General features: G+C 41.1%; 2 protein-coding genes across 3 annotated transcripts in view; one reads left to right on the forward strand and one right to left on the reverse strand.

Moving 5' to 3' along the window:
* The window catches only part of CTNNA1 (catenin alpha 1), a 119,855-nt gene that overhangs the window by 53,387 nt on the left and 39,176 nt on the right, over window positions 1-27,292 (forward strand). For both annotated transcript variants that reach the window (XM_074838971.1, XM_074838970.1), the window contains exons 8-9: window positions 16,844-16,924; window positions 17,758-17,910. In XM_074838971.1, coding sequence (XP_074695072.1) covers window positions 16,844-16,924; window positions 17,758-17,910 — 234 coding nt within the window. The remainder of the gene's footprint in view (window positions 1-16,843; window positions 16,925-17,757; window positions 17,911-27,292) is intronic.
* Window positions 4,995-8,698, reverse strand: LRRTM2 (leucine rich repeat transmembrane neuronal 2). Its single transcript, XM_074838972.1, has 2 exons — window positions 8,314-8,698; window positions 4,995-7,978 (listed from the first exon to the last, which is right to left on the reverse strand). Exons 1-2 carry the CDS (start codon window positions 8,315-8,317, stop codon window positions 6,432-6,434), a joined length of 1,551 nt encoding a protein of 516 aa, XP_074695073.1. The 5' UTR covers window positions 8,318-8,698; the 3' UTR covers window positions 4,995-6,431.

The raw sequence follows: 27,292 nt of genomic DNA on the forward strand, positions 1-27,292 counted from the left end.
GAGCACATGGTTCCTGATGTCAGATATGACAGATAGAGCTTTAATTCATTGTTAGTACAGTTGTTTTCCTAGTATCTTCATGGTAATGAAATTGTTGATTAGGTAACAATGATTTCATAAAGTTTTCCTTAAGAACAGATTAGAGTAAACACTAACATTAGGATTTTATGATGAATGAACACTGGCACTGAATTCTGTCCCTTAGCCTGTACACTCACCGGAGGAGGGAGTTGGTGCTCCCCAGATGTGCTGCAATTTTCAGTTCATTTGTGCAGTCCTCTCCGGTCAGGTTCTCAAATCTCAATTTTTTTTGCAGTTGCCTTAACACAGCCTACATTTAAAAGCAAGTTGCTAGTGATGTTGGCATTTCCTTGTTACTAATTGGATTTAAAGGTTTTGCATAGTATATTCAGAATACTGTTTTTTCTCCTATGTATCTTACCTTTGGTTGTGAAAACAACTGGTTTTGCATTTGAGATGCTTTTTTATCTTAAAATAAGTCTCTTTGAGAGTTTAAGAAAATAGATTTATCACGTGCTGAAATATTAGAAGGATTTGAGAGGCAGTTAGCCAACTGACATTTAAAACCCTTGAGAACTTGTTCCAGCCAAACCTTTTGCAAAAACGTAAATGCAGCTAAGGCTTAGTTACTAAAATTATTTTAGCTGGCAGTTCAGTGCATGTAATCATCTTGGAACATGCGGAAACTTGTTCTTTTGTTCAGCTGTTGTATCAAGGCTTTTGGGTTGTGGCCGTGAACTTGTCACTTCTCTAAATCAGAAATCTTTCCCATGTTGTTGAAGTACCATGATTTTGAAAGTTACATTCACTGCGGTAGCCCATATAAAGAACACTTCTTGTACAGGGAATGTGTTTCTGACACTTTCTAGATGGCTGTTAATTCAGAGCTGAAGTGATGTCTTGCTAGTTTGACATCTCTAAATGATATGGATTGTTTGTCCTTGCTAAATTCTTGGCAAGGTGGTCCTGTTGGAAACATCACGCTCCTGGCTGGCACCCTGACCAAATGGTGGCCATGGTGGTCTACCAGGCGACCCAGTGTGAACACCCAGGGTTAGAGCCAGGTCTAAGCAGCCTCTGCTGGGTTGTGCTGAGGCTCACGCCAGTGCACTGGAGAGAGTGCTACTGCCTGTGCTATTTCTGATGCAGGTACTCACAGGGCTTCAGTCTCAAGGGCTAAGAGTTTGGCTTTGCTTTGGTTTTCAATTTCTCATCTTGCTTATCCAAACAATTTTTGCTAGTCAAGAGACACCTTGTTTGAGAAGAACCCATGCAGGACCAAATGGACTGGCCCAAACCTGAGCTGTCTGCTTTGGATAGTGGATGTAGACTGGTCTTTATGTATTGTGAAGGAATGAGCTTTTGACACCTCTGTTTGAAAAGGGAGGAAGAAAGAGGCAAATTCAGTTTTACAGTATACACAATTTTAATAACAAAATTTTTCTGTACACTGCACTTCGTTTTACTCCATTACTTACACCCCCTCCCACCAGAAGTTGGCTCTTTAAACATAATTTAAATACAATGCATCTAGGACTCTTTTTAATCTCTGGTTGCTAAGCTGGTAGAATAGTTCACTTACTAATGTTTTCATTAGTAAAAAGAAAAATGAGATGGGTTTTGTTTGTTTTTTCTACAAAGGAGGGGTTGAAGGGTACCAGGTGTAGCTTTCCAGTGCTTGTATACCAGAGGTGTGTGTTTTGCCCTGTCTGAGGCTGATTATATCCGTGAAAGCTTCTGTTACTTTTCCCTAGACACCTCTCAAAAGGTTTTTATACAAGATATGAAATGAATTTCCAGCTGACTCTGAAAATGATCTTTAAGCATCCTGCTAGTGTGATGGCTTAAAACCCAAAGCCTGACACCAGTTTTAGCAGATGGGACTTTTCTCAGTGGAGAAAGGTGTGGGGAGGGAGGAGCTGCTGCTGTGTAACTGCCTTTGATTTTTGTGGTTTCCTTGCTTGTTCCTTTTTTTGTGGGGAGGAGAAATACTGTATTTCTCTCTGAACTTTTAATTTTTATGGAAAACTTCATAAGAAAGATGAAATTCAGCTTCTGGGTAGGTTTCATAGGTCTGAACAGATGGATTTTGATAGCTACGCAGATAACAAAATTAAATCAACTTTATTTTCATTAAAGTAGTACAGAAACTAACTTAGACACGTTAAAAAATAAGTGTGTAGTGCAGATTTCTGTTTTAAAGCCACTGGATAGTTCTGATTTTACGTGTTAGCAATAGGCCACTGTCTTCTAAGAGGGGTAATGGGACATAAGCTGAGATGCTTAGATTTGCATGCGAGCTATAGGCTTATCGCTGAAAAATCAGATAATTTCTGCTTGGGGGAAATACAAACAAAAACAAACATTGATACAGCGGCATTAATTATGTTTCCATCTGATAGGAAATGGGAGCTTTGTGCAGTGGAACACTTCAGCTGGAGACTAAACGCTAACCCATTTTAGTAATTTTCAGTTGTGTGCGTTGAAACGATGATCTAATGCAGAGCGACTAACGAGAGGAGAACCGAAAGCATTAATTCAGACCTGTTCCAGTATGATGACTCAAAAATTGGACTTGTACTGCTAGGTTTGTGTTTCACTGATGCGAGGGAGAGGAGGAGGAAAACCTGGCTGGAGATCTTTGGATGGGACGAGGATCGCAAGAGCAGTAGAAAAAACTTTCATTTCTAAAAGGCCCTGAACACTTGCATGAGGCTGTGCTCGAGGTGGTAAAGCACCTAAATACCATTTAGCATCTGTAGAAACTGAGGCTGTGCAACAGAGATGATATTTGGGGAGAGCAAGTTAACAACCTCTTCTCATCATCCGGTGCTCATACTGAAATATGATTAATTTAAACCAAATCATCATGGTTCTTGTTCCATAAACAAAATAAATCAGAGACTGTCGAGTAACTCAATTATTACAATATCCTCCTTGTCTGGAAGAGTCACAAGCAATTGAGAATGGAAAATAGTAAGGTTTTTTTTAAAAAAAAAAAAAACAACAAACCAGCAAAATAAAAAACCTCAAAAATTAACAGCCTCTTGTCGTGTCCTTGTGTAGAGCAAAGGCTTTGCCTGTCATTACTGTCTCTCCTAAGGGAATTCAAGTTGACTTCACTGCTAGTGTTTGACATTCTGTGAGTTTTATGGTACCTGTTAGCCTAAATGTAATGTTTGCAGAATTGCTTTGCTTATGGTTGGAACCTGGCAACAAATGGTTTTGGAAATGGCAGACATAAACCACGGCATTTGGGAGATTGGCTGCGTATTAGTTTGTAGTACAGAGAGTCAAAGTAAAATTGAACAGTGTCTGCTGGCCTCCTGCTTTGCTGTCTGCAAGCCAAGGCAGCACTGCAGAACCAGTGGAAACATGGGATGCTGGTGGGGGAGAGAAGTTGGGTCCCTGGGTGCGTTTGCTTTGAGAGATGCTGGAACAGTGCTTTAATGCTTGGAAAACTGGTATGAGTGGCTGGGATGGAGAAGAGAATTAAATCCAGCATTGCTGGAACACCTGTCTTTACTCTTATTGGGCATAATTATAAGATAATAAAGATGGAGTGGGTTTCTGTGCAGAGCTGGGGTGTTGGGAAAGCACCTGCTCGGGAGGAACCTCAGTGCTTCAGTCAAGCAGCCGCTTGTTACTACGTGGATGACTGACGTGGTACCTTTTGAACTGTCTTACAGCAAGGGCTTCTGCTGGGCATGGAGGAGGGTGGAATTCCTTCTTGCAAATGCAGCTGAGGACACCCGAGTTCAGTATTGACGTCTGATGGTTGATGGTAGCGTAGCCAGATTATTTGTCTGCCAGTATAATTAATGAATTCAGTTATAACTTTGTCTCTGCTGCTACCCTACAGCTGTACATGAAACTCATCCCAAAAATGTCTGCTTTCCAGTTCCCCCCGGTGCAGACCATCGTGTCAGTTAACCCGAGGTAAGGGAGGTGCACAGGCAGGGGCAGGTTGCTGCTGAGACAGTGATGCACACACGCCTGCCCAGAGCAGAGCAAAAGCCTGGACGTAAGGGAAGAGCTGTGAGCACTTACTTGTAGTAAGGAATGAAGCAAGTCTTTCTACAAGCAGCTAAATACCCTTGGACACCAGTACATTTTTGTATTTATCAGGTTAGGTCTGGCCTTCTGGCTCACGTGGGATTTAATCATACAGAATATTTGCTCTTTGTCCACCTGCCCCGCAGGATTTATTGTATTCATTTAAAAGCAGTAATTGATTTCCTAGAATAGGTGTAAATCAGCTCATTGTAGTATAAACAGTTACGAGGGTTCAAATGTATCTACTGAAAACCATTAGGCTTCACTGAATCTCTTCCATTAAAGTACAGAGTCACAGGAAGTAAACAAAATATTTGTTTTATAAGGGCACTGTATGTAAAAGTAAAATGATGCAAATTAATATCTTCAAAACCAGTAATTGAAAAACCTTTATGTAAAATCTTAACAGAAGTCACACTTATCTTGCTATAATTGCCTTGGACGAATTCATTTCACAATAAAACATCAAACTGTTGTATAATTGCACCCTAAATACCTCACTAAGTGGTAATACAGATATATAAAAGCAGAGTGAAATAGCAAACAGATTTTTATGCAGTGATTTTTTTTCTGTTTAAAAAGTTTGCAGAATAGTTTAGTACAACACAATTAGCATACTGTAATTACTGATTTGTTCAAGGTATGTCAACACTGTGAGGAATTTCTTTTCTTCGTCGGTATGTGCTGGTAATTGTTTAACACTGCAGCATTGGACACAACACACTTTTTTTAGTTATACATACATGTATATATATATATAAAAAAATTTCCATCCCTCTGGTCCTTTTAGCTTTGGTTAGAATGTTTACAATATTTGAGCAGTTGACTTAAAAATAATGTAATCCTTTGCAGACCCCCCCCCACCCCCCTGCCCCTGTGGCATCTGAGTACCACCATCGCTGCATAGATCTGCAAATATTTACATATAATTTCATAATATAGTATAAATAGCAATATGGTACTTCTGGCTAAAGAAATCAAATTACTCCTTAAGAATGAGGTGCGTGTGTGTATATATATTTATATATGATTTTTTTTAAACAGCTTACTAGTTTAGGTTCTGTCCCATATCAAGTAAGAAACAAAACATTTTTCAGTGAACTATTCTATAAACTAATTATATTATCCTAACTTATCAGAAGGTATGTTTGTTTTTTGTTTTTTTCTTTTTTAAAAACCTGGTAATTACCTTGAATTTTGGAAGAGGAGGACAAGTGAGAGCTTATATTACAGGGGCTAATTCTGTCTCCAGAGAAACCAGTGGAGTTAGTGCATGAAAATAGCTTCCAGGCGAGAGGAAGCCTCATCTGGGGGGGGCAGCGGGGGGACAAAGAGAGGCTTCTTCCTTCCTTCCTCCTTCTCTTTAACCTCGCAGTTGATATTTACTTTTAATTAAGAAAAACTTGCATTAAGGGTATTTACACATGAAAAGGTGTTGAAATGCTGTTTGTTCATAGTTGCAAGTAATTAGCCTGAATTCATGAAAAGCATCAAGTCAAACCAGAGAGCTGATAATAATTGAACCCACTTAATATTTAGAATCGATCCCGTCATAGTGAGCCTTCCTAAATAAGCTACGCTGCCTACTTTGTAAGTGCCTGGAGAGTCATCCAGCTAATTTGTGATCATCCTGCTAATTTGTGACCGTGTGAACTGCTCCATTCTGTATCTGTTGTGAGCTTTAGCAAGGTCCGTTTAAGCAAGCCAAACTATGAATATGCAGATAGAACTGTATTTAAAACAAATTCACTGGTCCCCAGTGCACTTAAATCCCCACCCGGACCTTTGCTGCTCTTTTTTTTTTTTTTGTTTCCCCTCCCCTTTTTTTTTTTTTACTGGAGTGAAATTATCAGAGGAGGAAAATTTTCCTCCACGGCTGCCTTTAAAGTGAACAGAGCCAGCTGGAGTGTTTGGGATCCTACAGCTGCAGTGGAACAAATGGAGCGTATGTCCCCCCCGCAGATCTCTGTACAGATATCCAGTATCCTTCCCCTCAGACTGTTTTCATTAGAAAAAGTAGAATATGGAGACTTGGGTATAAATGTTTACACACAGTCATATAATTACATAACATGAAACATTTTACATAGTTTGAGGTGAGCATCTTTTTAGACTTTTAAACATTAGGAGTGCAAGTTTAATGTAATCATTGCTTCTTTAACACTGAAAATATTATGGATTTATTTTTTAAAAAACTTAAAAATACTGCACCACTCCATAAACAATGTTTCCATTAAGTAGCTTGGAAAATTAGGCTTTATGTCAACATTTGTAAAAATTAGAATCTGATGTAGGTCCCCTACAATTTTAAAATAGGTTACTTATCTGATTTAATTTTTGATGGCATGTAGGTATTATACTTCACATTCTTTATACGGCAGCTGCTGACACTTGCACTGTCCGTAGCCATTAATGATGATGAAGGGTCCTTCGTGGGTGGGTTCATATTCGTTATAGGGTCCTTGGTCTGACATATTTGCCATATGCAGTCGTGTTTGGGATCGGAGCTGCCTGTGGTTTTGAATCATTGAGCACTGCCTAATTCTTCTTAATGTGGGAGGGCAGCACTTCCTGGAGATGAACACTATAAAAATGATAAAAAAGAAAGAAAACAATAAAGCCATTGTTCCTGTAATTACCCTCTGAGTGAAGATGGCATTGTTTGGCTCGGGGAAATGTTCTTCGGTGGTAACGACCATGCCTGCCGTAGTTGGAATCTCTTTGTCTCCCATATGGAAATGAGAAGAGCTTATTCTTTTCGTGTACTCGGTAGTCGGAGCTGCGTACGTCGTAGCCACGGGTGTAACAACAGTTGATAAATTCCAGCAAAGCTGAAAACCATACACTGCATCCAGAATATCCTCTCCCTGGGTGTGGTCGGGGCTGTGGCAGAGGATGGAGTGCTCCCACCGACCTTGGAAGCCACTCAACCATGTGGCCAAGGCGCAGATCTTTGGGCTGCATTCCCACAGATTGCCGGAGAGGCCCACGGTGGTGAGGGATGTCAGCGAACTTAGGATCTTGGAATCCAGAGTGGTGAGCTTGTTGTTATCCATTAGGAGGGTTTTAAGGTTAGGCATAGTTTCAAAGACGGTTAGGTCGATGGCTTTGATGTCGTTTCCAGTCAAATCGAGCTTTTCTAAGGTGCCCCAGGTCCACTCCATCCCACATGTCAAGTTGCTAATTTTGTTCCACTGCAAGAAGAGCGTGTGCAGGCTGCTCAGCCGGAGGAAGTGAGCAAAATTAATCTTTGTCAGCTGGTTGTGCTCTAGGTGAAGCTCCCTCAGCTTGATTAATCCCGCAAATCCGTTGCGAGCCAAACTTCGCAAGCGGTTTGTGCTCAAATCCAGGAACTCCAGGCTACGACAGTCCCAGAACAGGCGGACCGGGATGGTCCGCAGGGAGTTGGATCGCAAGTGCAAGGTCTGTAGCTTGCGAAGGCCGTAGAAGAGCTCGGGGTGCAGAGAGGATAACTGATTAAAAGAGAGGTCCAAATTCTGCAGGTTAAGCAGCTGGCTAAAAGTTGTGTTTGGCAAATGAAAGATTTTGTTGGAACTTAAGACTAATTCCTTAAGTTTATACAGTCCTTGAAAAGAATCTTCTCTGACTGTTGCAATTTGATTATGATCTAAGTGAAGCCAAGTAAGTTGACTGAAGCTTGCAAATTGATCCCTTTCAAGTTCAGAAATATAATTGTGCCTCAGTGACAAACCTAGCGAGCCCTTTTCAGTGGTGTTTGGCACTGAGTGAAACCCCTGAGAGTCACAGTAAAAGAGCAGCTTCTCACAGCGACATTTTGGTGGACAAGCCATGCCCAAGGCAGGCAGCATTTTTAAAACCATACTCATTGCATATAGTGCTGCCAGCATACGAGCCCCTAATGGCCACTTGAAATGTAAGCCTGCAGAATATAATTTAGGAAAACAACAAGATAGGATAGCCTTATCAGTACACTTTGAACATCACGATGGAAGATTTCACTGCAGATAACATTGCCATGCATTTCCGACAAGCTAATTCTAAATGCAAGAAACAACTTACTATGAAACACAGAATACTTGGATATTACACTTAGGATGAGTCTTTATCTCTATTACGGAGGATTACAGTGTCACAATCGGAAAACATTTTTTTCATAAGGTTCAGTGCAGAAAAATGTGCTTTAGCACCTAACTGCTCCTTTAAAGCATAGCCAGTCATTCATTATACAAGGTATATAGAAATGCAGGAACTTACCCATTCTTTTGAGTACATTGGAGGTTGCATTCAGTCGTAGTTTTAGACTCAACGCGGTGAGTCTGTAAAAGGCTCTAATGTAAGATAGCCTTTAAATAATTTACTGGGTTTAGTGTCCTTTGATATTAGTGCAAAACTGAATCCACGATGCTCTCTTGGAATATTCCTTTTGAAATCACTGGCTTGATCTCCTCTGACAGGTCTGCAATTTTTAAATCAATGCTTCATACAAGTTTTCGTCCTCTGTGGCTGCTCAGCTGTTTAATTGAAGCTCACGTTTTCTTTTTCCGCAGCTGTGGCTTCCTTTAGTCCTAACTTGTTGATGGCAGATGGGTGGCTTATTGCTGAGAGAAGCTCCTGTAGTAGCATGAGTGCATTTACTGAAAAGCTTTTCAGGGAAGCGGTACAAGAATGGATTTGCTTATGCGCTGCGACCACACAGGGCTGTATATAGGCTGACGTCACCTGGTGACGTTCCTTTTGTTTGGGTTTTCCAGAAGCTTTGCTGTTTTAAAGCATTGTGGTGCATACTGTGATCATGTTAAAGACCACTGATGGGGGGGGCTGGGGGGGATCAACGGTAGGAGTCCTTCGTCCCCACGATACAAGGAATAGGAAAGACTTGCACCACCCCGCTCCCCCCTCCTACATCTGTGCTGGCTGTATTCAGCTGGCTTTAAAAGCAGCGCAGAGCTGCGGTTGGAAGTGCCTTAGTGCTAGCTGCTGCCGGTTTTCTGTTAAATGTTGCTGCATGAAAGGAACTTTTAGATGCAAAGTATGCACAGTTTGAATAGAGGATGCTGGTTAGCACCGGCTTTTCGAAGAGGTGAGAGGGATTTGGCAGCTTAAAGCTACGTGTAACAACTGTGCGCTACTGTGGTCCCTGTGAAAGTGGTAAAGGGAGAGAACAGTCATTTAGATGAAGGTGGTGTGTCAGAAAGTACAGCACACAGCCCGGGAGCAAAGGACAGGAGCAAACGTTTCAAGTGATGAGAAATTTCTGGAAAAAGCAAAGCTTGCGTTTAGCACACAGGAAAAATTTAATTGGAATCCAGCTTGACAGCATGCAGTTATGAAACTAGAAAATCTATTTTTTCCTCCCAAACGGTGGCTTTTGTATTTGCTTTTTCCTGGGTACTGGAGTGCAGGAGAGGAAATCGTGAGGTTGGCATTTACCGTCGGGGCTCAGAGCAGTTTGGGGGATTCCTTGTGGTCACCAGTTACATCCTGGAGTCATATGCCCCCTGTAAAAGGGGGACGTTACTTCCGTTAGCATCTCACCGCGGGGCAGGTCTGTAACAGTTGTCCCGTGTGTTTTAGAGTTGCAGAAATTTGCATGTGCAGGAACGATGACCCTGCAAAGCTGCCCGTGCTGTTAGAGCTGAGCCAGTCGCTGGCCGGAGCGTGCACGAACAGCGTGGAGGAGGCAAATGTGCTGTCATGGCTGCTTGTGTTAAAAGTTCATTGCCCTTTTATCTGGAGCAAACTCTTCTCTGGGACAGCTGGTACTGAAAGGTAAACGAACAGATTTGATTTGAATTTCGTTAGGGTTTTAGGATTTTTGTGTGCATGTGGAAGAAAGCCTGTGGAGCAGCTGCTCTGGCCTTGACACGGTGTGGATGAGGCAGGGGGAACTTCTTGCTCCAAGCAACTTAATAAGCTTTTTTATTTTCACCTTGAGATATAAAGCAGTAATGTAGTAGAAGGCACTTGAAAATGTTTGCTGTGTAGCAGCGAGGTATCACTTATGACCTAAAGATACGGGATAATCTGAGAATAACAAACTTCCAGTGCTGATGGAAGAAGATGATTAATTGTGTCAAAAGAAGATTTTAAAATGGCCATTTACCTTCGTTATTAAGCTTTGGTTCCTTAGAGGTACTTAAACTAAGACTTGTTGTTTTCTACCTGCTTCTCCCTTTGCTGTCCCATGGCGTAATTGTAATACTGACTGCAGTATTTCCTTTTCGTGGTGGGATGTCCTGTCCAGAGCAGACTGAAGGGAAGCACTAAGTGGAAAGTAAAGGGATGGAGAAGGTGAGCTCTGTAAAAACAAACAAACAAAAACTCAAACCCACCCAAAAAAACAAAGCAAACAAAAAAATCTCACCCCATCCCAAGCCATCAGGAAAGGTAACTGTTTTTAATGATAAAATGAATTAGGAAATGCTAGAAACTTCTCAAATTGCTCTGCCATAGTAAATATTTTCACATTTGCTCTAGAGTGAAAGAAACACATGCAAAGAAATGACATAAATCTATTTAAGGAGTTTGTTCATGTTTAATGTTCACTGTACGAAAAGTACAGAAGGTGAAATCCAGCCGTAGCTGTCAGTTGCCAGCTGTCTGATGGAACTGCTGCACCGAAGTACCTGTGGTTGTGCTTCTCATAGCGGCTCCTCTGGTGCAAAAGCCTCATTTGAAGTGTTAATTTTAATTTTAATAACATCTAGATATGGTAACACTTAAAAACAACATTCCAAAGGGTGTAATTAATAAAACGACAATGGCTGTGATGTCACATGTTACTTCTCTCCTGTGCTACTTCTTTTTGCTGTTACCAGAAGGCTGAAACTAGGTATCTTTTGGAAACATTTTGCTTTTTTGCCTCAGTATCTGTTGGTAGGTTCCTCCCACATTAAGACTGTGTAATTTGGCACGGAGTTAAGAGTTAATGTTCAAACACGGTAAGTTGCTTCCTTTCTAAAGCTCTCCATTCTTTGGCCCATAACCAAACAAGGGCTATTTAGCACCTTGCCAGCAAGTTTCCTGTTTGGGAAACTGTTAACGCGAACTTTATGGGCGCTTTTCTTAGCGAAACATGTTTTTATGTGCACTTGTTGTGAAATAACAGCTATTACCGAAAGCATGCATCTGATTCTCTTAAGTCTGGAACTCTGCAGTAATATTCACATTGTTCCTTGGGAGCTGCCCGGGGTGTTAAGGTATGATAGGCTGAGAATAAACCCCAGCTGCCCGAAAAACTCACACAGTTGCATTTCTCCTGAGACTGAAAACTTGCTTGCATGCCGAGAAAAACCACGTATGAGTGCCATCTGGGGACTTCTGCCAGAAGAGGCGCTTCGAAGTGACAGCCCGAATCGTCATGTGTAACACAGAGAGGGAAAATGGCATGTCCATCTCAGGAATAAGCTTGCTAGAACCAAATAACTCTGTTCGGGAGCTTCTCCCTACCCCACTTCTTGAGCAGCAGCAGAACTGGTTTTCCTGCTAAATGCATGGGCTGGAAAAGTAGAATTGCACCCTGAGGCTAGCGTTGTCATTTAGTTAGGCTGACATCTTGTGGAAGCCTTCCTAGTGTATTAAGAACAACAAATAAGCTAATTTTACTTGATGTACATGTGGGCTGTGTGACTTTCTTGTGCTGTGGGCTTGGAGGATGGCAAGCCCTGGAGTTGCGGAAGTGACTGAGGCACCCGGGATTTGCAGCTGCACATGTGGCACAGTGCAGAGAGCTCGCTCTTCTGCTTGAAGAAATGATTGTGTTAATTTTTGCTGGATGTTAGCACGTTGCTGCTTTTTTTGCTAAAAGATAGTCTTTGTGCTATATCAATAAGGCTGTGAGGCAAAGGAGACGAGCACAGACATGCGGCTGTAGCACTACCATGCACGTACTGTCACTTGGATGTGCTACCATTGAGGCTGGGTTAGCAGTGAGCCCTGAGAAGTGAACACACAAGAAAAAGGCATGTCCAGGGTGATACATCATCAACAGACAGTAGCTACCCTACTTCAGGGTAGCTGCAGAAGTCCTTCGGGTGAGGGTGGTGGGAGGGACGGGACAGGGCACCATAGGTCAGGTGTCACTGTCTTCCTGGGAGCGAAGGACATGTGTGCTGCAGCGTAGCATGATGACTGTCACCTCTGTCTGGCAGCTCTCTGCACCTGGCACTGGTTGCACATTTATATTCCTCCTTGTACTAGGATGAGTGCAGGAGCCAGCCTTCCCCTCTCCCTGGGCGCTGAGGGGAGCATGGGGCCACTGTGGCTGCAGCCTGGCTGTGGGGAGGGATGTTGGGGTGGGAGCAGCACGGCAGTGCAGGCATCTTTATTCTGGTTTGGGTTCTTGCTGAACCCTAGACGGTGCCGTGCAGCCCCCGTGCTTTGGCCAGCTATGGGCTTGCCATGGGAGACTCCTTCCTGCTGCAGACCAGCGTGTGGTCCTGCTTCCTCAACCATCAGACCTCAGATATGAAAACACCGCTGAAATTCCTGTGTGTCACACTTCGCTGCTTACCCTTCCTGGTCTTGAATCAGCACTATTATATCGGGAATTTGTTTGCAGCCCTAGTATTGTGGTAATAGAGGGGTATGGACGGTTATCCTTTGTAGAGATGTAATTAGGCTGGGTGTCAAGGCAGAAATGAAGCATGTGACAAACTCAATCTGAGCACTAAATCTCCTGCCTCTCCACGAAGGACCGCTCAGTAGTGGCGTGCTGACGTACAACTGCCTTTGCCACTGCCTGCCCAGAGGAAGGTCTGCCAAACACTCATTTTTCACTTATTAAATCACCATCATTAACTACAATGCTGCCTGTTGTGCACACAGCTCAGAAGACAATTCACAGATTACCTGAAGCAGAAACCTCTCTGCAAACTCTTTGTTAGGTGACTGCGTGCTGGGCGGCAGGCAGGGCAGTGGTGGCCCTTGGTCACACAGCGGTGGCACATCTGGCTCACATCTGGGTGCTGATCTGGGGAGGAGGGATGCTGGGCTCTGCAGGGGTGGGTGCACTATGAGGGCTGGTGCCAGACAGGAGGCACTGTTTCTCTTAACAGCTCTGTGGTCTCGGTTTAATTTAAATTGATGATGAACCATTGAGATTAACAACAGAAGTTTTTGATAGTTTGCTATAAAAACATGGCTTTTTGAGTAACTCATTGTAATACGTGTGCTGCTGATCCTGGTGGCTTTAAGACAGCATTCATGCACCACCACCACCATGCTCTGTTACCTTTTTAATTGGGATTAGATTTTAACATCAGTATCTGTAGGGAAAACTCAGTTCAGTTTGGATTGTTTTGTTTTGTTTTACTTCAGATGGTAAGCCTACAAAGGGAATGCTTTGTAACAGAGATGGCTGTAACAGTGATTCCACTTGCCTCCCTGTATACAAATCCCCTTTCTTTGCTTTAAGCCATTAAAACAAACCCTAGTGCGGATAGCTGTGTGAGCTGGAACAGCAAGGATGCGACAGTGACTACTTGTATTGCTTTCCAAGCAGAGTAGCAGCGATGGTGGAAGAGCAAGAGGTTACGGGGGGATGGGGGAAACGAGCAATTTTTAACACCAATTCTAGCCTCTTTGATAAAAATGTGATTTAATTTAAAGTAAATTTGCACTGTGGCTAAATTTATTATCCGTGATACTGGACAGAGCTGTGGTATCATACTGCAAAATGACATGGCCAACATGACCCTATTAAATCTACCGAATCTATTAGCTGCTTACTGACTGCAGAGCTTGTGATTCCCTCAGCAGAGTTTTGTGCTGAATATCTGAAAATCCTATTAGTAATCTGAATATTCAGGCTTTGCTGTTGTGAGTCCTCCTAATCCTCTGGACAAGAGAAGCTGATAGCTAGGATCTGTTGTGCTGCTGGGTCATTAGTTGGCTTCTCAGTGAAACTTTAGAAACAAAGGTAATTTTTTAATAGTAAGGGTAATTGGTTACTGGAACAAATCACCCAGAGGTGGTTAACTGTCACTTGGAGCCTTTAAAACACAGTTTATTACTTGAGAGAGAGACTAGCTCAGACAGAACTTGTTGAGCTGTAGAGTGGAACCAATAGGTAAAATTCATGGGGCATGTGGAAGCCTGGACAAAGTGATTGTTGTGGTCAAGGATGATCTTCAATGTTTGTATGTGCCCTGGAGGGTTCCTGCAGCTTCATGTGCTCCAGCCACCACTGTCCCACTAGCTGCCTCCACCTGGACCTAATGGGGCATAATTGTCCCCACAGGTAGTGTTTTATGTTTCATTTTATGCAAAAAAGGTCAAGAAACTTCAGATGGGCAGAATTTGACATCCTTGTCTCTGGGCCAGGACCTTGGTTGCCTGTTGTGATTTAAGATGTTAATAACAACAGGTCTCTGTAGCCACAGAGGTGTGGGGGTCCATAGCATTTGTCCTGTTCTGCCCCACTGCACCATCCCCAACGAAGGAGCTGGGTTAGTAGCTATATGTGCTAAATTGTTAAATTACAGCAGCTAAAATAGCAGGGCGTTTTATGTTGCATCCTTCAGAAGGAAATTCTGTTAATATTTTTAATGAGCTTCTGTACTAAAATTTCTGAATGCCAACAAGGTGGAAATAAACTGGATCTGCCTTGCTAAAGTCTAATGGGTTTAGATTATGCAGCTCTTTCTGTGCTAATATGTGGTGTAGCTTAACAGGAACGGATCAACAGGATGAAATTGGTGCTGCTCAAGCTCTAATGTGTGCATGGCGTGCTGAAAAGCCTGAAAAGAGCATTTTACATAGGACTGGCTGTGGTCTGGTCTTAAGAACTGAATGTCCATTAGTGGAAGCCATCTCTTGGTTCTCCTCTCATCTGAAAAGCATCTGGTCCTCATGCACCGAGGCTGTTCTGGGCTGTGAAGCCAGGGACAGCAAAGTGGAAGCGATGGGTGGACTTGCTTCAAAAGCACGCTCCTGCTTCGTGTTAAAATGGTAATGTAGGGGCACCCAGGGAGAAGTAAAATGGCACTTCTTGGAATAGCTGAATGTTTGGCTTGCTACATAATAGATGAGTATGTATCTTAGATCCAAAGATATTCCTGGAAAAAAACGCCTTGTGTACAGTGGGGGTGCCATGGGTTCAGTAAAACAGTCACGTTGCAATAGGTATGCTGGTGTGAAAGCATCAGAGCAAGCAGCTGCGATTGTAGGTTTACATCTCGGAGCAGGCTGTTAGTTCGTGTAGTGCCAGGTAGCAGGTTTCAGATTTTCGGGTGAATCACCCCCTGCCCGCCTCAGGCTGCAGGCAGCACCCCCTGTCACCAGCGTGCCCCGAGCTGCGGCCTGGGACAAGGTGGCTGTGTTCAGTGCAAGCTGAGCGGGGACTTTCTAGCCTAACTGCGTTTTGGTTTTCATATCCACCAAGCATAGGAACAGCAAACTGTTCAATAAATAAGTAGCATTAACCTTCACTTTATTTAGAGACTTCAGCTTTGACTTTTGAATGTGAAGAACGGGCCAACACTGGGTCTGCCAAAGGCTGTGGCGTAGTCGGAATGAGCTTCTGGTTTTAATTTTGATCACTTCTCAGTTACCTTTCATGATGAGAATCAAATTACTTGATCAGGGAGGTGACAAATCTTCAATAATTCAATAAATTATAATGACATTACAACATCCTAATCCCCGCCCCCCCCCCCCCCCCCCCCCCCAATTTGTTTAATTTTTATTTCTGCTGTAAAGTGGACTCCATGTTTTAGATTCAAGGCTGTTCATCCAGGTATTTCAAACCAGTCTGTCACCTGGATAATTGATAACTGGCATACCCTCACTTTAGTGCTGCTAAATCATTTTCCTTCTCAACAGGATAATTATATTGATCGTGGCTTAGAACTTCAGAAACTGGATTGTGGTTACATAAAGTGTGTTTCAAAACTCTTAATATAAGCTATGTTATACAGAAATAACTTTTGACAAAACCAGACTATCACCATTGTTTTATCTAACACTCCTAATTTGATACAAATTAGGATATTTTTGACCCAGTGTCTGCTTAAAAAAAGAGAAGCCGCCACTGCTGCTTAGCCCCTTCCTCCCTCTTTAACAACAGGGCTAATGCAAAACTGGTTGTATTGAACCTTGGCGAAATCCAGCTCTCAGCAGGTGGGCCTGAATGCTTACTTGAAATGTTGGATTTCATCCTGCCAAATGTTTTATAAGGATTTTACCTTTAAGATGATTGATTTTTGCCTTTGGACTGACTACTCAATAGCAGTCTTCTGTGGCGGTTGGGTATGAAGGTGTGTAAGGGAGCACTGTTGTGTCAGCTGTGCAGCCCCGTGGACAGCTTGCATGGTGCTCATGTGCAGGTTGAAGGCAGCGTGTGAGGTGTTGGTGTGCAATCCACTGGCTGTGGGCAATGTCAGCAGCTGAGGCTGTAGAAGATTGAGGGTTGAAGCAGGGCTCAATGCAGTGCCAGCCGTGGGGTGGTTGACAGAGCCGACAGAAAAGAGAAATAAAACTCAGGTTGAATATAGTCTCTGGCTGATTAGGAGCAAAAAGATATCTAGTTTTATGAAACCATGCTTTTCTTCTGAAAGCAAGCTGAAGAGTCTTAAAGGTCTTTAAGATGTCAGATGTTCCTGTACTGCCCAAACAAGCCAGGAAGAGAATGCTTTATCAGGGAGGTGGAGACTTTACTTCTAGTGTGCATAATCACTTAAGAAAAAAAAAGAAAAAGAAGCTGACAGAGTACTTGAAATGAGTAATACTGGTTTTACTTTGAGACCCTGAATACCCATTTACCTCTTTGTTTCTTGTTTTTCAGGCTGGACGCAAAGAAAGAAGTGATGCACTGAACTCTGCAATTGATAAAATGACCAAAAAGACTAGAGACTTGCGTAGACAGGTAATTAATATATAAAGTTAATGCTTGTTGAGATAAATGAGTGCATTCCTGCATGTTTGCCCTCTTGGAAATATATTATGTGTTGGTTTGTTTCCAGTGGGCAGTGGGCTTGCCTGCTTGTGTTTAGTGAATTAAAAGCTAGAAGCTTCCAGTGCCTGGTTCACAGGGAAGCATGGGGTGGAAATGTAATTCCCTGTTAACTGTGTAATAAAGATGTTGGATTCTTAATCATCCTCATGGCAAAGAGATTTAAAAAAAAAACAACCCACCAAAAATCCACACAGAACAAAACCAAAAAACCTCTTCTTCCATTTTATGGATTTTGAACATAATCAGGTATGTTTTATAATTCTGATGGTATTCATCTCAGCCAGTTTTCTTTGAGGACTGTATTTATGCAATATCAACCTTTTGTCTATTTAGTTTTTAAAGCAATATATCCCCTTTTCAAGTAAATGTGAATAAGAATCAAGTTTGTTGAAAAATGTTTTTATTCTAGTAGAAGAACAAAAAAGCTAAATCAGCATGTTGTTTAATCAGCTGAGGGAAAGCAGCAAATTTACTCAGACAAAACTAATATGAGCTGCTAAATCAATATTTGTGGCCAAACTGGTGACTTGCACTTATACAACTAATCCAGTTTTTTAAGGAGATTTAACTTAAATTGAAGCAAAAAGTCTATAGACAAGACTCAGTGCAGGGAAAGCCGTGGTCACACAAAAGAAAAAGGATCAACGACAAGAGTACTTCAGGCTTTACGTATTAATACAGTCAAAGGAAAACAGCAGTGGAACACTACTGAAAAATAACTCATTCTTTTATTTTTATTTTAGCTACGCAAAGCTGTTATGGACCATGTATCAGACTCTTTTCTGGAAACAAATGTTCCACTTTTAGTATTGATTGAAGCTGCCAAGAATGGGAATGAAAAAGAAGTTAAAGAATATGCCCAGGTTTTCCGTGAACATGCCAACAAATTGATTGAGGTAAGATAGTACAAATTAAAATTAAATTATCACTAGTTAAATTAAGGCAAGACTAGGCAAAACACATTTTCCAATGCTGTTGAAACAGATAGCAAATTCTGCAATGAATTTGCTTTTTAAATTTTATTTTAATGAGTTTAAATACAATTTAATATTTAAATAATTAAAAATGTAAGCTTATCAAAAAGCAACAGCTACTCTTACGTAGCCCATGTAGTTTTAGATATACAATGAAAGTATATTATGCTGTTACCCTTATTTGATTTGCTGATCTGAGATGGTGATACGGAGTAAGGGAGATTGTGGCGTGACTGTCTTGCTTACAACTTGACCCATTGCTTGAAGCCTGGAGGCTTTTTTTTCTTTTCAGTAAAATACTACCAAATATAAACAGGCCTTTTATGTGAAGACTTTTAGAATGGAAACCTACTTGCGTGTGTGTAGAGAACAAACAATGGACAAACAAAAAACCTGCAATAACAACAGAACTGATCCCTGCCACCTTTTCTAATAAAAATCCAAAGGCTCTCAAACTGGTGTTACTAAAGCTAATCTGTGGGAAGATCAGCTTAAATGCGACCAACCTGTCTTAACTAAAATGCATTTATAGGTCATTAGTCTACTATTAAGGATAATAGTTTCCCAACAGGTAGGGAGTGCATTTACAAGTTCATACCCTGTATTCGTGGATACATCTCGGTAACCTCGTCCTCTTGCTGTTGTTTTCACATCAAGAGTTTTGTGCCTGCTGATGCCAAATGGCAAGGAACAAACATCTATAGGTATTGTTGAAGAAACATGCCACTAGGAATAAACTTCAAAAACTTCTGTGCACTTCGGTGTGCTTTGAGGCATCAGCTGGCTTGTGTGCTTAACCTCAGCAGCTACCTGGGAACAGTCAGATGCTGGTTAATGTCTTTTTGCTCTCTTAGCATCACTGTGTTTGATAATAGAGTCCTTGTGTCTCCTAGGCTTCTTGGGAATACTTTCACACAACTGAACAGGTTGAAATTACTCAAGAATAAGACTTATTGAACATCAGTAAAAGTAGTTTCTGACTCTTGCTCACTATACTTTTCTCACTTTTAAAGCTGATGGGGCTCTAAGTCCAGTGAGCAACTGCCCCATAGTCTGGGGTGCATCAAGCTAGCCCAGCTCTTCAGACTTGCTGTCTAAGCAATGAAAATTTTATTTCTTCAAAGATATCTGTTCTTCACTTTTGGCCTGCCACATTTCAGTGCAAATGACATCTTCATACAGATTCAGTTATTTTGTTCTAAATTTTAAGGAGCTAATGTTGTTTGACAGAAGGCAGTGCTGCTGTGCCCTGCGTGGCAGCAGGATACAGCCGCTCCACGTGCAGTGGTGGGAACACTTTGAAGTGGGTTTTGTCTAAAGCTTGCCTTCTTCGTGCTGCAAACCTAAAGTATTCAGAAAATTATTTTTAGGGCTTGTTTACAGGAGGAGTTGACTGGCATAACAATAGCAGTGCCTATTCTGCTGTAGTTCTGCCACCTCTTCAGTGGTGTCTGTACACTGAATTTATCAGCATAATTACAAAGGACTAATTGCTCTGCTTTGTCTGTGAGTTTCTCTTGCCCTTGCTAGGTGGGCCCTTACTCCCTGCTCCTTCAGAATACGTGTGCCATCTGAAAAGCAATGAGTTCTCACTGGCATGTAAGAGCGGTTTCTACTGACCTTACCTTGTGTGCAAAATGCCAAGCTGCAAATGAGTTTCACAGGACCTCTATTCAGCCAAACAGTCTGTCTTTCAAGAAAGACTATTCCCCTGGAAGTATGCATTAAACAATATTTCTGACTGGCATCAAAAGGTTCTGCTAAAATGATATGCTGCTGCAACAACTTTTTGAAGGCTGGCTTATTGCTTTTGCTGTCTAAAATGTAACTATAGCTATAGAGTGGCGTGATCGAGATGGCTTATAAACCTCTTCCATGAATGTAGATGGATTAATATATACGCTTAGCTTTGACAGAAGGGGAATAGTACTCCTGCAGAGCCCTTGTCTTGAGGGGCTAGAGAACCACTGTGGAGTTGTACGTGATGTCAAATTTACTGTGAAGGAAGACAGGTCAGAGTGAGATTCACTTAATGTCTCAGCGTGTCTGTGCCAGAATGGAGAAGGATGTTTGCAAGTTCCCATATGATTCTGCTTTTGGGCAGAAAACTAGACGTCAGGTATCTGAAGAAACAATAAAAGATTGTGTAAGAGCAGAACAGAAGATGTTCCACTTGGTGAGATGAGAAGTGATTGCTTCCACCTGTTTTCAGTGGAAGATAAGCGTGCCAGGGAGTTTATTGTAACTACCCTCAGAAATGCTGCTGAGTGACTCAAGACATCAAATGTGACAAAACAGCTGCAGTGCAGAACGGAGCTGTGTTGTGTATCATGTCATGACTGACAGGCTTCTGCGTTTTAGATGCAGAAGAGAACGTGCCCTTTCCTTTAATGTTAAGTGATGGGTAAGAGACCTGCTCTGCACTAGGTAACTTGGAAGATCCCTATCTGAATTAGTGAGAAGTTTTACACCTTGGATTTATTTAGTGCCCCTTTGTCCTGTGTCCTGGAGAAATCAGTGCTGCTCTCCTGGTGAACCAGCCACTAGAGGGGACTGGGATTTTTTTTTTTTTCTTTTTTTGACACTACACTGTTGCAGGTGTTGGCTAGACGGAGGAGTGGCAGTGCTGCTTCTGCGCTGGGTTAGCTTGGGGAGCTCTTGCTCCTGCAGTGCAGAGGTGTTTACAGGCCCTCCAAGTAGCTGTAAAGAGATGCAAGCGCATGATTTGGGTAATTTAATTTGAAGCATTCCCTTGGCATCCGAGTACTGTCTGCTTTGTGGTTCCTAAAGTCTGGGCAGCCAAATTTGACCAAAAGGTGCAATAACCACAAAAATCTGATTTGCCTGCTGAGTCTGTATCTCCTACAGAAACCATACCAAAGCTGTGTCCCAAAGGACTTCCATCTAATTTGTTTCTCACGTAGTAAAATACTAACTCCCTTATCCTGCCTTTTGAAAACTGAGTAACGGTAAAATAGTAAAATGAGACTTGTCTCAGTTGAATAATACGTTTCAAAGATAGCTTTCAAAATTGCTCTGTACTAACAGTCCATTAACTAGATAGCACTCTGCCTGAATTTTGTTAAAGGAGTTTAATTCAGGAATTGAGAAGCCAATTTAAATGCAGCACACAAGAATAACAGAAGAGACAGCATTCCAGGAACGAGTGTAAGAAAAAGTAAAATTTACTTATGAACTATGAAAGTCTTCCTGATTTACAGATTGTAAAGTACTTCCATTCCAATGGTTTTTACCATGCTGGGTGAAGGAGCCTTGGCTCTCCAAACTGTAACTTTGCTCTTGAGGAAAGACAGCTTGCCATTGGCATCCTTACATTCACTGTTTCTCCCTAAAAGAAACTAGGCTGTCCTGCAACTTGCTGCTCATTTTTAATGATGTCACTTAGCACCACGCTGACTTTTTGTTCGTCCCAGTCTTTGAAGTGTGCTTGTGCACAAGTTGCCTTTGTACGGCTCCCTGTAGTCACTGCAGTGACACTTCTGGCTATTCTCTGAGAAGTGAAAAAGCCATAAATGTTAAAAAGAAACTTCTGCTACACTATTGAATGCTTTAGAAAAATAAAAATTAGGTTGCCAATTTGTCACTGTTTTATACTGTGTAGTTTTAATGGAAAGGTTTTTCAGACCTTAAGAAATTAGGTAGTTAAAAGGTAGAAGAGGACGGAGTCCAGGTTAAAATCTTCCAGTAGCTGTTTGCTTGCTGAAGAATACTTTGGAAAGGGAGAGTTTGTAATTCCTTAAAACCAGCAAATAATCTTACCTTATTCTGGAACCCAGTACCCCTATGTCAAATGTGTTTCTCAACTTAAATTTTATTTTTTATGTCTCTTTTTCAGAGAAATTTTGGTAAGACCAGGGAGGAGAAAGCTCTCGACGATGTTTCATAAGCATAATTTTTTTCCAATTGCTTTAATTTATCTGAAAAGACTGCTCTGTGCCTCTTCTTAATGCACTGGGTTGTATCTTGCACATGGAGAGATGATTTTTTCATCTTCAGTGAAAACCCATGAACAGATGCAGACTGCAAATTTATTTGCTTGGAAAGAACCACGTTTGGGCACTTGCGACTCCACGAGCTATCCGTAGCCTCTCGCGCTGACATTTTCCCCTTCTGTTGCCCAAACTGCCTAGCCCGATGTCCTAGAGTAATTCTTCAGACCTCAGTGTAAACACACCACTCTCCAAAGGCTCAGAGCCTTGCACACTGGCAACATTTTTATTGCAAGTTATCCTGATTTGCCCATACTTGCATCCCATATATTCTTAAGAGAGTATAACACTGCAGGTTTTTTACATGTGAAAGGCTTTTAAAAAATCTGAAGTGGGTGAAACATAGCTTGGGTTTAAAATAATAGCTAGCTTTTAGACTTCAGACACAACAAAGGTTTTGAAAAACTGGGGTTGCCTGTCCTCTGTTCATGAGCTATAACTTAGTGGGCATAGCTAGTTACCTTTGTGATAAAGGTGTGCACTTAGTGTTCGTGCATCTTACAGATTTATTATTAAAAATGAAGCATGGAATGGAAGTATCTAGCAGATCTAGAAAAAAATCTGGTCTCACAAGATTATCCTTTGTGTCTATTAGCCACCTGATTTCCAGAGTTTATACAAAGCTTTTAAAACTAGTGTCTGAAGGTGGAAGTGAACTAGCTTTGCTCATTCTTTAAATATTCTTTCTTCATGCTTACCATCAAAGGTACGTATCAGTACTGAAGGACAGAGATGATGTATCTTGGGTGAAAAGTTCAGACAAGCATAGCACTTGATACCCACATCAAATATTGACTTGGAATGTTTTTCTGAACTCTGGGTATATTAATCTCTCAAAACTCGGCATTTCCCAGGCTAGGGTCATTATCAGTCATTATTGTTGCATCTGAGCACCTATTTTTCCTTTCCATTAAGCTAATTATTTGGGGGGGGGGGGGGGGAATCTGCAAACTCAAGTTTGTCTTTTACTTGCTTTTATTTTTGAGGTATTTGTGTATTACAGGGGAAATGTCCTTGTGTTGTGGTCTGGAGAAGAGAGGCGGTGTTAGTCCAACCCAATACTAATTTCCCATTTTAAGATGGAGACCAAAATGTCTCCTCCAAAGAACAAGCACGCTTTCTGTAATTTGTCTGTAGATAACCTTGGCAGCAATTTAAAACAAATGTCTTCAGTAAATGACCAGTATAACTCTAATGTGCCTTCTAAAGTCTGACACTCTTCAAGAGCAGATGCACTTTCCTTGTAAGTTCATTTTATTAGTCAACTAATTCATAAATAAATTAAATGCTATCCATAGAACATGCTTTCCTTACATTCATAATCAGTAAAGTAGGAAAGCCTCAGCAGAAGAGAAGTTCTTCCATTTTCCAACAAAACTGGATATACAAATTTAATGTGTCATACATAAGTAAAGGCAAGTGACCTTTTAATAGGATAACTTTTGTTCTTGTCAGGGTTTTTTTTTTTTTGAGGCCAATCTAGAGCTACACCGAATTATGTATGAAAGGGTCTGTAGAATGCTGGTAGAGATTAAAAATCATGTTGGAAGAGGAATAAGAGACTTCAGGGTAATCTTTCTATCCAGATTTCCTTGTAAGTACACATGAGAGAAGCAAGGTAATCAGTAATCTGACAGTGAAACTGATGGGAGAGATGAAGTTGGTTGAAGATGAATTTGAACCTGCACATATCTGGACAGAGATCGGGGTGTTCAGAGACATTCTTCTATTTGAAAATAATCCTGATTAGCTGCTGCTACATGGATGAGAGGCACTTCTGCCATACCTTTCCCATAGGGGCGGTCCCTATGTTGGATGATTGTTGAGAGTGTGGAGCTTGGTCTTTAAACACTTGGGCCAAGGGAGGTATGAAGGGTGTAGAAGTTGGAGGTGAATGAAGTTAGGGTTTGGACAGCTATGCTAATGTCCTTTTACGCCACTCGAAATAGCCCGGTATTTATACCCTGTTCCTTTTGCCTTTGGAAACAGATAGATGCATTTGGGGAAGGGGAAATCTGTCGAAGAGGTCAGGAAGTAACAGCACTGTTGAGTATAGCTGCAGTTGACGTGATGTCTTCAGAGGGAGGTAAAAAGCAGTAGAGTCCTGGCCTGTTTTGTTTTCCAGATATTTGAGTCTTAATTCCAGCAGCATTTTAAAGTATTTTTTTGGCTACAGCTTTATAGATGTGGCATAAATGTTTTAATTCTCGATATATAACTAAAAGCCTCAATGCATGTCTGGATTTTCATCACCTTAGTCATTAGCAATATTGGAATATTAGTCATGTAGTGTCATCAAGGAGTTGCCTGAAGTCTGTGTAGAGCTCATTCTTCTTACTATTTTGTCTCCTTCTTCAAGAGCATAATGTACTTATAATTACCATTAAACTTGCCATGAACAGTTGTCTGAATCACCAAAAACTGGTTTAAACAGCACCAAGTTGGAAGCCTTTAGTAAGATCATAATGCAGCATGCTCTGAGTGATAAGCCAAATGAGATAGGAAAGAATTATGATTTCCACTTTGATAAACACAGAGGCTTCTTTGGATAAGGATAATTATTCAGGTACTGTCCAAATATCACTACTAGAAACACTTTTATTTTAAAGAAAAACATTTGTGTTGCTAAGAAGCATTCAAGATGAGGATTCACTTTGAAAGTTTTAGCTTAAGATCAGATCTGCGTTACATACCAGCAGTGTGATTTCTGTCATGGTAGCTCAGATCGACTTGTGTAACTAATGTGTTTTGTGCTTATAACAACATTTTATCACTTTAGCTTGTTTGTCTGAGGAAGGAATCGTTCCTGTGCCAATAGTTACATCTGCTGCTACAGCTGCATCTACGAGGGGCACGGTGCCCACACAGCACACTGGTATTCCTTTACCAGCTCTGCTCTCTGTCAGGTTTATAGAAAGGATAATCTACCAGTCTGGAAATAAAGGTATTCTTGTACTGCTAGCACTTTACTACTGTGGATATGTTTTATGCTATAGATGTATTACTTCCCTTCAAACACCTCTTCCCCCTCTTTGATTGAAAAACTTTCCTGTTGGCAAGAGAGGGAAGTGCTCTCCCTTTTGCACTTGCTGCTCAGTAAATGGAGCCCAGTTTGGTTTGTCATCATGCACAAACACTGGGTTTGCCCAACTGTGTTAAAAATTCCACTTCCTTATGAAACCTTGACAACGTGTGGGATTGCACTCTGTTGGAGAAGGACATTTCCGCGGGGTATAGAAGGAGCTTGCCAGCGTTAAACGGAGCTTTCGCAGGACAGCTATACCTAGAATGGTACCAGGTAGCTGGAGAGGTAGTTGGAGACAGCTAGTTCAGGTTGAGAGCCAAATGCAAAGCTATATTCCTTAACTAGGTTTTTAGAGACACAGATACAACTGGAAAGGTGCTAGTTTTGAGATTGAATCCCAAAAGAGAGGTGGTTACCCATGAAAATATTAAGCAATCGCCTCAATATTACAGGGAGTAGAAAGTACACAATATATTATCTCTGATCCTCTTCATTTTTCAATCAGTTGCCAGCCTGTTGAAATAAAAGCCCTGAAACCCCCATTTCTCATTGTCTAAAACTTTTGAATCAAAAATAACGTTTTGCTTGCCAGTTTTGTTCAATCTAGCTGAAATTTCTCCTCCATGTGTTTATAACCAGACTTGAAATTAAAATTGCTCTCATCTTCTGCATGAGGTTGCAGAGGTCTGGAAATAGCAGTTATCTCAATTTTTAGTCCATCGTTCCCCTCAATGCTTTATGTTTGGAGTATTTCTGTGTGCGGTTTGTTTTATTTAAAGACTTCTGCTATCTTAAGTTAATACATTGGGATTCTGTTCCCCACAACAAGCTCTTGCTTCTGTGGAGCTGCAGCCACTTGCAACTACTTAAGTCATATAAAATCACAGAGTAGTTGACAGCATGACTCCCAGTAACTTGCTTCAGAGTCCCTGTGGACCTGAACCGAAGTCCTCCTGCCATCCCTTCCCGCATTAAAGAACTGAAACTGTTTTGTGTAATTAGCCATGCCTCTGCAAAACTAGTGAGTTTATGGGATTATAGCTATAATGCAGACTTCTCCCTCATGTGGTACCTGTTAGGACTGGACATTAAAATGCTCACATTTGTCTTGAATATTGAGTGTACTGTATGAGTGAATTAATAAATACATGGGCTTAAGTGAATAATAAAAGCCTTTTTTTAAGAGGGATAGAAATTACATAATTGTCACATATCTTCTGAGAGTCCTCAGTTACCACTTAGTTTTGCCAGAACAGTTGTTTCTGCAGCTAAATTAATTTCATGGGCTTTGACCATCATGAAGTGAGTCTGGACTGGGTTTTTTTTTAGTATGGGGGAGGAAGAAATTAGATGTGTTATATTTGAATTTTGTGAGAATAGCAGATACACTTTTGTTTAGCAGGTTCTCAAGAGGAAAGTGTTGAATGCCTGCCTGTCCATTCTTCTTTTTTTTTTTTCTTTTAAAATGGGTGATTTTAAGCTGCTTAAAAGTGGGAATTTGCATTCCCAGAGAAATTGTGAAATGAAAAGCAAAAAATAGAACATGAAGCTGAATTTTTGAAGTTTAATCAGAAATTAAAATGCCAGGAACACCTTTGAAAAGCTTCATTTCCATGTTGTTGAAATTCCCAAAGTATCTGTGTATAAAAGGGTACAGTTTTGTTATTTTTGCATAAGGGTTTGTGAGCATCAGTTATGAGGGGATACTGGTCAATGTTAAACTGAAAAGTTAAGTTTTTCATTCGTAAGACCGTCTGAAAACTCTTACTTCTGCAGTGCTATTTTTACAACTGCAGTTTCAAATGAGAGTAGTCAGGCTCTTAGAATTCAATTAGTGTATGTCTCCTGCATAGCGATATATAATCCTTATTTATAACAATGCTGTGTGGCGGAGGCAGCTCTGACAATTTTAAATTATGCAACAATAAACACATTACAGAGCCTTCTTTGGATTACACCATTGCTAGATGATTGCATCCAGCACCCATTTAGGAGGCCTTTGCGGACTTGACTTCTTGAAAAAGCTGTGCTAAAAACATGACTTGTAAACAAGGAGGAAAAACTTGGTGTTGCTTCTCTGAAGTCAATCCAGGTGCACAAAGCAAAGACTTTAATACAAACTTTCAGTGTCAGCCTTTGAAATCCTTGAAAAAGAGGATTTAATGTGTTAGAGATTATAGTTCCTTTTTTTTCTCTTACATATTTTTTGTCTCTTACTAAAAAAGCAGTTAGTCAATCCTTTAATAAACAGTTCCATGTAAAGTAACCC

Source organism: Strix aluco, chromosome 13, assembly GCF_031877795.1.
Source record: "Strix aluco isolate bStrAlu1 chromosome 13, bStrAlu1.hap1, whole genome shotgun sequence".
NCBI lineage: Eukaryota > Metazoa > Chordata > Aves > Strigiformes > Strigidae > Strix > Strix aluco.